This window comes from Squalius cephalus, assembly GCF_949319135.1.
Source record: "Squalius cephalus genome assembly, chromosome: 18".
Taxonomy (NCBI): Eukaryota; Metazoa; Chordata; class Actinopteri; order Cypriniformes; family Leuciscidae; genus Squalius; species Squalius cephalus.
The window spans coordinates 12,511,612-12,524,525 of NC_137139.1; the positions used below are offsets into that span (position 1 = coordinate 12,511,612).

At 40.1% G+C, this 12,914-nt stretch overlaps 1 protein-coding gene across 1 annotated transcript; it reads right to left on the reverse strand.

Moving 5' to 3' along the window:
- Window positions 1–7,475: 7,475 nt before the first annotated feature.
- Window positions 7,476–9,559, reverse strand: mipb (major intrinsic protein of lens fiber b). The gene is made up of 4 exons (XM_079849408.1): window positions 9,143–9,559; window positions 8,699–8,863; window positions 8,522–8,602; window positions 7,476–7,688 (listed from the first exon to the last, which is right to left on the reverse strand). Exons 1-4 carry the CDS (start codon window positions 9,500–9,502, stop codon window positions 7,503–7,505), a joined length of 792 nt encoding a protein of 263 aa, XP_079705534.1. The 5' UTR covers window positions 9,503–9,559; the 3' UTR covers window positions 7,476–7,502.
- Window positions 9,560–12,914: the final 3,355 nt, after the last annotated feature.

Sequence of the window (12,914 nt, forward strand, 5' to 3'; positions counted from 1 at the left end):
GTATAATCTTGTTTACGTTAAATAAACCTGCTCCAGAATTAGGGGAAAGTGGCACACAGTTTTACTCAGCAAGGCACACGGTCCCATGATCATTCACAGCTATCAAATGTATCAAAAAGCATACAAATGTATTCAATTGGATATGTACTGCAGTGATACTCACAAATGATCTTGCTATATAAAAAGTATTTGTGTATGGTGACATTCTATGCTCGTGCAAGCATACTAAGTGTTTTTTTTAAAGTACACTAGGAGAAAGCATTGTGCGCTGATGTGAAGCAGCTTACATGCACAGTAAGATCCATGTGATGCAACAAATGCTTCACTACAACATATTTATTAATACTTAAATACTCACATTAGCAGCTGTTGCTGATGATTACCATGACAAGTCTGCGCATTCACAATATTGGAAAGATCAAAACCGCCGATGAACACATAAAAAATTAATTGGCAGATGCACCACAAAGTTTGGCTTGTCGTAACTGTCAGACAGTTCTTCATTTGGAAATTGGGCCTATATGTAAAAAAGTCGAAAATAGGAGTGTCATGCTAGCAACATGGTAAACCATGCTAGCAATATGTTTGCAATGTGTTAAATCATGCTAACAACATGGTAAATCATGCTAACAACATGCTAACATGCAACATCATGCAAGCAACGTGCTTAATCATGCTAGAAAAGCATAAATCCGAGTCTGAGGACATGGGAAGCTCTGGGAAGAACGTCACGGGTTGCCATCTCGTAATTATGGTTACGACACGGCGTGAACGCAGAATAAGCTCATTGTTTTGGTTCAGAAGGGAAAAGCCGGCTGCTGTTTGTTTGTGGTGCTCGGTGACTGTGTTTCTACAACTCTGCATCGCTTTACTGGCGTGTGATGTCTGCAGGTGTGGAAATACATGTTGACAGGCAGGTAGGACATCGACATTCGGACCGAACGAACACTTTATGATTCTGAAACTTCCACAGAAGATATTTGTACATGCTTTAATATTTAGACCACTTTTATCATTGATTGCTATCAGGATGTGAAGAGAGATTCAACCAGTAGAAAAGAAAAGAAATTTCCTACCCTACTGTCACAGGCTGGTTGCAGCAGAGATGAAACTGGATCTAAATGCAGCAGTCTTTATTGAAAACAAAATCAAACTAACAGAAACAGTCAGGTTTCTCTGAAATACCAAAACATGAATCAGTAAATAGCAACGGCGATAGACAATTTGTGAAAACTCAGAGTATGTTGACCCTGAAATGAGGGAAACTCTGTTTCAGAATGGGAGGTATGCTTTTCAGAGAAAGCAGGGTAAGTCAAGCCCGTTTCTGAAAGAGAGGTAACCCAGTTACCATGGTAACTTACTCTGTGAACCTAACCTGGTCAGGAGCAGGTTTTCTTATGTAAACCCAGAGTTTCTTTAAGTCTCCTCGTCCTCCGACTTTTTAAACCATAAACGGTGTTTAAATACTTAATTTATTCATTCACGCTACAAAAATAATCTTAATGCAAACGGAAACAAGTTTATTTATCTGGGGTATTTATCTTACCCCATTGGCAGATAATTAGCAAAATAAGAAAAATGCACTTAAATTATTTTTTCCCCAGGAAAGACTGATTTTTCTTATGTAGAAAATTCATCTTGATTTAAGAATCTTAAGATATTTTGACAGGAAACAACAAGACAAAAATGCTAAAGTAAGCACTTTTGCAGTGCAGAACATTCATTGATTGCACGGGGTGGGGATGCAGAGCACATTAGTAAGGCCGCTGTACGCAGAGAAAGTGTGCCTCGCTCTCACGCTCCTTCTGAGAATTTTTGTGTTGTTTCCTGGGCACAAACCCGTGAGAGCCATCAAAGAGGAGATTCAGATTGCAGGTCAGTGGTGGAGAAATCAGTTTAAATGAGGATAATCTGATAAATGACATTTACTTGACACCATCTTGCTGCAACCTCTGGAAGTAACCTAATAATTAGGAGTTCCTTTGTGGTTGGATGCACTGATGACACACATATTCCCATCATCGCTTCTTCTGAAAATGAAGCGGATTACTGAATGGAATGGAAGGATGCCAGATGGACGGGTAGAGATGCTGTAACCACCATCACAGCTGTCAAATAAACACAAATTATTCACAATTTATTTGGTCATCTTTATTTCCTACAATAAAAAAGCAACAGTTATTATTTTGCAGTTGGTTTTTAATATTCTTCCAATAATTGGTATTGTGGCCGTCTCCTCTTCATCCCCCCATTTTGCGAGCCTCTGCCTTCTTGCTGTTGGCGGAGTAGAAGTCAAATGTTAATTTATTTACCCTAATTAATAAATGGAACAGGTTGGATTAGAGAACATTTAATTATGTGAAAAGAGCATTAGACTATGTGGAAGAAGCTACTGCACACTGATTGATATTTATTTAATATGTCAGATGTTTGTTAAGTCATGTAGCGTACAGCCATTAACCTTTTATGCTTAAAGATTTAACTGATTTTTATAGTTAATTTAGGTTGCTGCCACGTTCTTATTTATTTTTTTGACCGTGGGATGAGTATTAGTTCAATAACTTACCGTTCTGTCAATTTTCACCTGATAATATAACAGTGATTAAGAATTATACTTACGTAGAGTCTGACATATAAATGAAAACCGACGCAGAAGTATAAATTGGGCTTAATCAACTCAGAGTTCAAGTTTTAACTCTAAGATGTTTAAACCTCCTCATTGAAACGGCCCCTGAACAGAACTAACTATATCAGTAACCATGGATACAAACTGGAACGGAATCTGGAATTTCTCTCACTGGAACAGACTCGGGAATTTCACACTCAGGAACGGACTCGGGGAAGATCATTCACTGGAAGCATTGTGACCACTGGATTTGGCAATGCTGTAATCTATCTGTAAATGGTCTGTCGTTCTGTCATGGGCTGGTTGCAGCAGAGATGAAACTGGATCTAAGTGCAGCAGTCTTTATTGAAAACAAAATCAAACTAACAGAAATACTCAGGTTTCTCAGAAATACCAAAACGTGAACAGAACAACCATTGAATAGCAATGACGACAGACAACTGAACAGGACTAAACACAGGGCTTAAATACACAGCAAACAATAGAGGGTAAATTAAGTAGACACACGCACACCTAAACAGAATTAACTCTATCAGTAACCATGGATACAAACAGGCAGGGGATGGAGGAAGACTGAGCTAATTAACACACTGACAGCAAAACACTAGAACAGAAATACAAACATGAATCAAAAACACACTCAACACGTGACACTTCCCTCGCTAACTTTCCTCGTTCACTCAGATGTGCGTCATTGCTTACGTTGCACGAGTGCCCACTTCTGGCAGAACCCTTGCAATGGTTAAATGGAGCCCTTGATCACTGGAATCAACAATGAAGCTGATTTATAGTCTACAGTTTTTTTTCCTTATGAATTTTGTTTTACACACCATTCTATAGGCCTGTATGTAGGCCTATGCTTGGGCAGTTGGAGAAAATATTTAAAAAATTACACAAATGAAAATTATAACAATACAATAAACTATAACAGTCAGCTTAAGGTACAAGTACTTTAAGATTAAATGTCTAATTAACTCCAATATAATTTTCCAATAAAGTTGTGATCTGCTGTGACATCATAATCGTGTTGCATTGTGGTCTATGAATCTGCCTAAAGTGTATATTGAGTAGCTGCTTTCCAGTCCACTTTTAGACATGCACTTGTGAACTTCCCTAAGCACTTCCCCTCGGGGGAATCCCTGCCGCCATTTTGAAGTGTGTTGCACTTTGTGAAGTGGACAAAGGAAGTTTATATGGACAGACCCTCGCTCCCTCAATTTTGTCAAGAGTCTCTGAGAGTCGAAGAGTCTACTTCATATGTACACTTCAGGCAGCTCCATATACCACAATGCAACACGATTGTGACGTCAAAGCATATTGCGTTTAATTTATCCCACCACAAACAACCCTATAATATATTAATTATTTAAAAAAATTTGAATTAAACAACTCAAACACACCTATATATTGAATGCTACATTAAACAATTTCGTAAGGGGAAAAAATAAATAATAAATCAACCCCATTGTGGATTGTGACCAAGGGCTTAGCATGTTCCAATTCAGCCTATTGCTAAGGTTCCGCCAGTAGTGGGCACTCATACAAAGTAAGCAATGACGTACATGCGAGCGAGACGAAGGGAAGTTAGTGAGTGAAGTGTATGACAGTTTTGGACTAAGGCGTTCCAGTCCACTTTTAAACACGCACTTGCGAACTACCCTAAGCACTTCCCCTTGGGGGAATCCCTGCCGCCATTTTGAAGTGCGCTTCGTGAAGTGAATGAGGGAAGTTTATATGGACAGACCCTCGCTCCCTCGATTTTGACAGAGGGAGCGAGTCTACTTCAAATGTACACTTCAGGCACCTATACGTCCCACAATGCAGTACGATTGTGACGTCACCACATATCTTGTCTAATCACCACCACAACAGACAACTCTATGATATTAATTATATATTTTTTTTTTATTTAAAACAACCCAAACGCACCTATAAACATTTGGATGCTGCATTAAATTCTTAAAGGAAAAATTTTTTTTAAATAATAAATCAACTCCATAGCTCCCCATTCCAAGTGATCAAGGGCTTAGGACGTTCCAATTCAGCCCATTGCAGTTTCCGGCAGTAGTGTGCACTCGTGCAACGTAAGCAATGACGTACATCCGAGTGAACGAGACGGAGGGAAGTTAGCGAGTGAAGGGTATGTCAATTTTGGACTGGAACGCAGCCTCAATCTCTGTCAAAATCGAGGGGTTGAGAGTCTGTCCAAATAAACTTCCACCCACATTAGACGAAGTTGAACACACTTCAAAATGGCGGCGGAGATTCCCCCGAGGGGAAGTGCTTAGGGAAGTTTGCAAGTGTATGTCTGTGGATTTAAACACAGCCCTGAAGCAGCTGATTGAGATGTCGTGAGAAATCGGGTCTCCATCAACTATCAGTTAATCCTTATTTTGCAACGTAGAAGTTAAGACAACTTCACAATACATGACTTTTGGCTGGATTTTACTGTTGCAGACAGATGTCCAAGAATACAAAATAATTTATTAATTCAATGGAACACAAAACAAGATATTTTGATGCATAAAGGACATTTGATGAACCACATAGAATGGAGAAAAAAAGTCAATGGGGTCCATCAACTGTTTGGTTACCGGTGTTGTGCCGAATTTCGAACCCGCCTAATTATTACCCCCCTAGAATTGGTAGGTTTAGGTTTAGTTGTGGGGGAGGGGTTAGGATTAGGGGTGGGGTTAGGATTAGGTAATCAGGTACTGACTTCAACAAGGGGGGTAATAATTTGGCAGGGGGTCGAAATTCGGCACAGCACCGGCATTCTTTAAAATATCTTTGTGTTCAGCATAAGAAAGAAACTCATACAGGTTTGGAACAACTTGAGGGTGAGAAAATGTATGACAGAATTTTATTTTTGGGTGAACCATCCCTTTAAGTATGACACCAGGTCAGCGACTGTAAATGTTTGCACTTCGAGGAGTCATGAGCGAGGAAACACACCTGTAAAGGAAACGAGGGTGCGTAAATACGAAATGAGAAGCACCCCAAATGTCTTTTAGTTTGTGCACCTCGTCAGCGTTGTGTTGTATGTCCGCTGCTATGATAAGAAACCTTGTTGTGTAGAGTGAGCAGAGCACCAAAGCAATTCAGGTAATCTTACAGTCCAGCAGTGTGACCTTGCCCTAAGCTGTTTTCTGTGAATTTGCGAGATTTCTGGTTAATTAATTTTGCGCTACAAATCATTGGGGTTATAACGACAATACATTCAAATAATATGGCAAGAAATACCAGTTTGCAATATCAAACAGAATTACATGATGTTTTGTACAACTAAAAATAACTGGAAGCTGACAACACCGGAAACCAGTTATATTTACAAATGGCCGCGCCCTCTGTAAAAAAAAATTAAGTGGTTATACTAGGCTATACACACACAAACAACATTAATTTAAACATGTATATAATTGTTTACTTTATAATATTAAACAAATTGGACATAATGTAATTTCTTTCACTTGATAAATAATTGTTTACTATAGCCTACAATATTAAACCTTGGACATAATGTAATTTCTTTCACTTGATAAACTTTTAGTCGATGGCAAGCATAAGGGAGGGACATTCAGGCCTATTAATTGGACAACAAATTGTTGTGCAAGATAGTCATACATTTTTCTGATCAATTTCAAAAGCGTTATTCGCCATCATTTCCCTTGATGCTATTTTTCAGGTTCAGTAACTATATTAACTGAGTGGGACCGAGTGTGTTGTGTCCTTAGTCATAACTCTCCTACCACTTCATTAAATTTTGTCTACTGAAAGCAAATACAAATACTGGCCATTTTTCTAAATGTCATTATGTCTCATTAAACCCCACCACCATAAATCTCTAATCGCAGCTGAATATTTGGAGCTAGGGTTAGATCATTAAAAAAACTGTTGTACAGCGCCATCTAGTGTTAATAATCATACATGCATAATTAATGAGCAAACCACTGCATGTGTGCATGTGATATATACAAAGACCCTTTTCTTTTTCATGTATTTATTTGCATTCAAATATGATTCATATTGCTTTTTTTTTTTTTTTACCCAGTCATGGATGTTATCCTCAAACAAGATTTAATGAAAGGCAACAGACACTGTAAACTTGAATTAATTGCAAAGACTGGTGGCAAGGACTGGTGTCATTAAAAAAAGCTCAGTCCACGGGTGGTTTGTGTGAAAGTTAAAAAGAATGGAATATCATTGCAAACAATACAGTTTGGGGTGTCATAGAGTCCCGTAAAAATAAGAAAAGAAAAAAAAACATGAGCATGGTACAGACATGAGCGAGCTGTAATGATAAAAACCCAAAATAAATGCTCAGTTGACAGACACACAAACACTTGGTCATGCACAAGCTAAACACATGTAGCCTACATACCTGTGCATGTTCTGCCTCACACTCACACACACACAAAAATACCCACACAGTTGCACTCACTTGCACACCCACATGAACTCTCACGGAAATAAAAAAAATAAAAACCTTTTGGAAAATATTGTGAAACCCTGGTTAAGTTGCATACATCCAAAATGATTGGTGTTGTAGAAAACAAAATGGAAAATGAATTGTGAAAAGTGAAGTCAGATGAAAAGTGAAAAGCATGTCTAAATAAACTGCTCTAGCCCCTCCCACACCATAAGCCCCGCCCACATCCACCTGAACCCCTGCCTCAGCTCCGCCCTCTGCCCTGCACTGATACTAGCAACACACCTATAATATTACACAGAGGACTCTACTTTAGTGTAGATATGCGCCCCTCTGTGTGGGTTTTTATTTCGATATGGTTTTAACAGGTGTGTTGGCTGTTGCTCGGGGCGGTGAGATGGTCCAGTGAGGTAGAGCCAGACTTCGGTCCCCAGGTTTTCAGCAGGTTTATAGGGTTTGTGTCTTGAGCTCGATGGGCTCCCCGCGACCGTCCGGCTGGTTCTCGGCCTCTGGGGGCCGGCTGCCCTTGAGAGTGGCTAGCCGCTCAGAGAGGCCCCTCATGCGGGGGAACAGCATGTAGTCGTACAGGATGGCCCCCATAGCACCGCCAATCATGGGCCCCACCCAGTACACCTGACAGAAGACAAGAGGAAGGAGGAGGTCACTAAATGATCTTGTCTATCTATCTATAGTTCTATCATTCTATCTATCAATCTATCTGTCTGTCGGTATGTATGAATGTATGTCTGTCTTTCTATCCATCCATCTTTCTGTTTATCTATCTATCTGTCTATCTATCTATCTATCTATCTATCTATCTATCTGTCTGTCTGTCTGTCTGTCTGTCTGTCTGTCTGTCTGTCTGTCTGTCTGTCTGTCTGTCTGTCTATCTATCTATCTATCTATCTGTCTGTCTGTCTGTCTGTCTGTCTATCTATCTATCTATCTATCTGTCTGTCTGTCTGTCTGTCTGTCTATCTATCTATCTATCTGTCTGTCTGTCTATCTATCTATCTTTCTGTCTGTCTGTCTGTCTATCTATCTATCTATCTATCTGTCTGTCTGTCTATCTATCTATCTATCTATCTTTCTGTCTATCTATCTATCTATCTATCTATCTGTCTATCTGTCTATCTATCTATCTATCTATCTATCTATCTATCTATCTATCTATCTATCTATCTATCTGTCTGTCTGTCTGTCTGTCTGTCTGTCTGTCTGTCTGTCTGTCTGTCTATCTATCTATCTATCTATCTATCTGTCTATCTGTCTGTCTGTCTGTCTGTCTATCTATCTATCTATCTATCTATCTATCTATCTATCTATTTATATATTTCTAATTATCTATCTGTCTATGTATCTGTCTGTCTGTTTGTCTAAATAGAAAAATAAGGTCACTAAGTATTTTCGTGACCTGTATTACGGGGCAGTTTCAGTATTTTATGGGTCGTGGTTTTCTTTCTTACCCAGTGGTTGATGAAATTCCTCATGAGAACAGCAGGACCGAAAGACCTGGCTGGGTTCATACCAGCGCCAGTGTAGTACATCTGATTCAAACACAAATAACATGGGACATTTTCAGTGTACTGCACAGTAAAACTCAAACTTAAAAAAAGAGTTTATTCTAATACAGTCTTGCTCACCCCCATCAGGTGGCCCATGGTAACAGAGAAGCCAATGGACAGAGCGGCAGATCCCAGACGCCCGTTCCGTCTCTCGTCTGTGACGGCGAAGACGCAGATCACCAACTGCATGGTGAGAAACACCTCCACTGTGGTTCCCATTCCCAGACTGATCCCGGGCTGCAGCTGTACACACATAAACAGGTACACGGAAAAATATGGATGAAGGTTTAAAAGACCACAACATAGATACCTCTTTCTGTAAGGGCCTGTTAGTATGTGCTATACACAGTAAGTAGCATTTTAAAAATGCTCTTTTAGACTCTTGTAAAAAAAAAAAAAACATAAAAATGTGCATTTATAAAAAATTATATAATAAATACAAAAATAAAAATTCAGATTTTTTTATCAAGACTAAAATAAAAATAAATCCACTATAATTCTTGTTCTTGGAGTCCCTCTTACCGTGTTCAGTGCCAGTGTGCCTCTCATGTTGTTGGGTGTGACTCCGTAGAGGGCCCCGGCCCCTGCCATGGCCCCCAGGCACTGGGCACAAATGTAGAAGAAAGCTCTGAACAGGGACATCTGAGAGCCCACTAAGTAGGCGAAGGTGACGGCCGGATTGATGTGTCCTCCGCTGATGTGTCCGATGGATTGGATGAGTGTGGCGGCAGCGAAACCGAAGCAGAGGGCAGTGTGGAAGACGTGGTACGGCCCCGAGGTCCAGCGCAGCGCTGCGCCCATCCCGAAGAACACGAAGAACATGGTGCCGAAAAACTCGGCGAACACCGCCCGCCAGAACATCATAGAGCGGAACTCCCACATCGTGACTGAAGAGATCCAACTACAACCAAAACCCCAAGCTTTTTTTGAATTAGCAAAACTGGCTTTGGAAGTGTCTTAAAAAAAAAAAAAAAATGGAATTGTCCTCGTTAACAAGTAAACAAAAAGTTAAATCCTGTGTGACTTTTTAGCTAGTTGAGCTGAAGCTGCCGGAAATAAATAAATGAAAAAGGGAAATGATGGCAAAAATAGTGATGAGCGTCCACCTAATAGATCTAGCCGTTAGCTAAGGCTGTGTGGGAAGCCGCGAGTGAACGGTCACACATGTAGCCGTGCACGGGTCGCCTCCGCCGGTGTTGTTTCTCTTCGCCTGCACAACACCCAGACTGCTAAAGAAACATGAGGTGTGTGTGGTTGTGTGTGTGTGTGCGTGATGAAAATTTGGAGGGTTTTGTCAGAGAGACCTGAACATCGATGCTAAAGGCTAAATCTACAGGGCTAATTCTAGTTGAGCGACACAGAAGAGGTTACGGAGCATATCCTGCCCACACCAAGTAGAGCTGGTCTGACGGACCACAAAGGGGCCATGGGGGCATTTATAATGGCCCCGGGGCCCGGCGTGACGACATAATCCCCCCCGGGAGGCAGAAGCTAAAGGGGGCATCCCATATCAAGCACCCTACACTCACTGCGCTCTCCATTAAACTCAATCAGAGTGAGATTAAGACAGGAACATCGGGGCTCAAAGTAAAGGGGATGTGTATCTCTGTGGGGCTCTAAAGTACAAAGCTGATCCACCAATAAGATTTTAGTGAGGCACACTTTGAGATCATGAAATGATGTAAGCTTATAACATGTCTAAGATCTCTAACGTCGGGAAAGGGTTGTGGATTTTTTTAATCAAAACTTTAATTTATTGCCACAGGTTTTGCAGGCGAGTTAGTGCTGACTTGAACTCATAGGCAGAAAACACACACACACACACACACACACAAGGCACATCGTCGTAATAATGTCACGCATCCGCACACGCACAATGTGCCTCCATCCGCGCGGCTCAAGAGAGGCCCTGTGCGGAGAGACATGAGCCAGCCGTGTTCAGAGACGTGCACTGAAACCCCTGAGCACAGGAAACACATTGTTCCTCAGAGCATGAAGCTAGCATGTGAAAACACCCTTTATCTGTCGCTCACGCCGGACCTCCAGTCTCGCTCAAACTCTTTAAACCTTAATCTTGATGGTCACGGAAAAAGAGCAACATTGTTTTCCCAGAACACTTGTAGATCGATCTATCCATCTATCTATATATCTATCCATCTATCCATCTATCTGTCCATCTATCCGTCCATCTATCTCTCTGTTTGCCTGTCTGTCCATTGTTCTATCTATCCATCTATCTATCTATCTATCTATCCATCCATCCATCCATCCATCCATCCATCCATCCATCCATCCATCCATCCATCCATCCATCCATCCATCCATCCATCTATCTATCTATCCGTCCGTCCATCTGTCTCTCTGTCTGCCTGTCCGTCCATTGTTCTATCCATCCATCCATCCATCCATCCATCAATCCATCCATCCATCTATATTTCTATCTATCTATTGTTCTATCTATCATCCATCTATCTTTCTATCTATCCATCCACCGATCGTTCCATCCATCCATCTATATTTCTATCCATCATCCACCAATCGTTCCATTCATCCATCTACATTTCTATCTATCCATCCATCTATATTTCTATCTATCTATCCATCCATCCATCCATCCATCCATCCATCCATCCATCCATCCATCTGTCTGTCTGCCCATTGTTCCATCTATCTATCTATCTATCTATCTATCTATCTATCTATCCATCCATCCATCTATCTATCTGTTCATTGTTCTATCTATCTATCCATCATTCTATCTCTCTCTCTATCTATCTATCTATCTATCTATCTATCTATCTATCCATCCATCCATCCATCCATCCATCCATCCATCCATCCATCCATCCATCCATCCATCCATCCATCCATCCATCCATCCATCTGTCTGTCTGCCCATTGTTCCATCTATCTATCTATCTATCTATCTATCTATCTATCTATCTATCTATCTATCTATCTATCTATCTATCTATTTATCTATCTATCTATCTATCTATCTATCCATCCATCTATCTATCTGTTCATTGTTCTATCTATCTATCCATCATTCTATCTCTTTCTATCTCTCTCTCTCTATCTATCTATCTATCTATCTATCTATCTATCTATCTATCTATCTATCTATCTATCTATCTATCTATCTATCTATCTATCTATCTATCTATCTATTGGTCCATCCATCCATCCATCTTTCTGTCTGTCTGTCTGTCTGTCTGTCTGTCTATCTATCTATCTATCTATCTATCTATCTATCTATCTATCTATCTATCTATCTGTTCATTGTTCTATCTATCTATCCATCATTCTATCTATCTATCTATCTATCTATCTATCTATCTATCTATCTATCTATCTATCTATCTATCTATCTATCTATCTATCTATCTATCTATCTATCTATCGATCCATCATTCATCCATCCATCCATCCATCTGTCTGTCTGTCTGTCTGTCCATTGTTCTATCCATCCATCTGTTTGTCTGTGTATATAAAATCCATTAGGACTTTTTGTGATGCCACCAGCTGTAAACACAATGGTATAGATAAACTTATTAAAATAATTTTCTTTGAAAACATCAGTGCAGTGCAGTTTATGGAGATATGGTTGAATGATGCTGGTGGTTCTGGTTTGTTCAGGGCAGAAGTGATTATACAGAGGTTTGTATTGTGTGAGGAGCAGATCGGTTTTGGAGGGCCGGGGGGGCTTCGTAGCCGGATAAAGCCCTGGAAAATCCCTCTGTTAGAAGAGCTCATGGTGAATTAGGATCGCTGATCTCATCTGTTTTACTCCCTCACTTACACACACACACTCATACACATGCATGCTGAACAAAACAAAATGCTGGCTGGCACTGTGTGGATGTTCTTCATTGTTTATGTGCATGTGTGTGTTATTAATAGCTGCTATGTATGATGTATGCATGTATACTCAAGTGCAAGTGTGGAACACAACACACTACCTGTGTGTGTGTGTGTGTGTGTGTGTGTGTGTGTGTGTGTGTGTGTGTGTGTGTGTGTGTGTGTGTGTGTGTGTGTGTGTGTGTGTGTGTGTGTGAGTAAATGTATATAATGTGGAAATGTTCAACATGCTTTCTGTAAGAACACAGAGAAACAATATTACCATTTATTAAAGTATGCTACAAGTACAAGTTGAAATGTGGATCAGAGTAATTTGTAGCAGAGCAAATCTATGCGAGAAAACAAATGCTTTTTGTGTCATGCCAGGAAATGTATTATAGTTATAGTTTATAATTTACAGTTTGATATCAAGTACAGTAAGAGTTTAAGAATC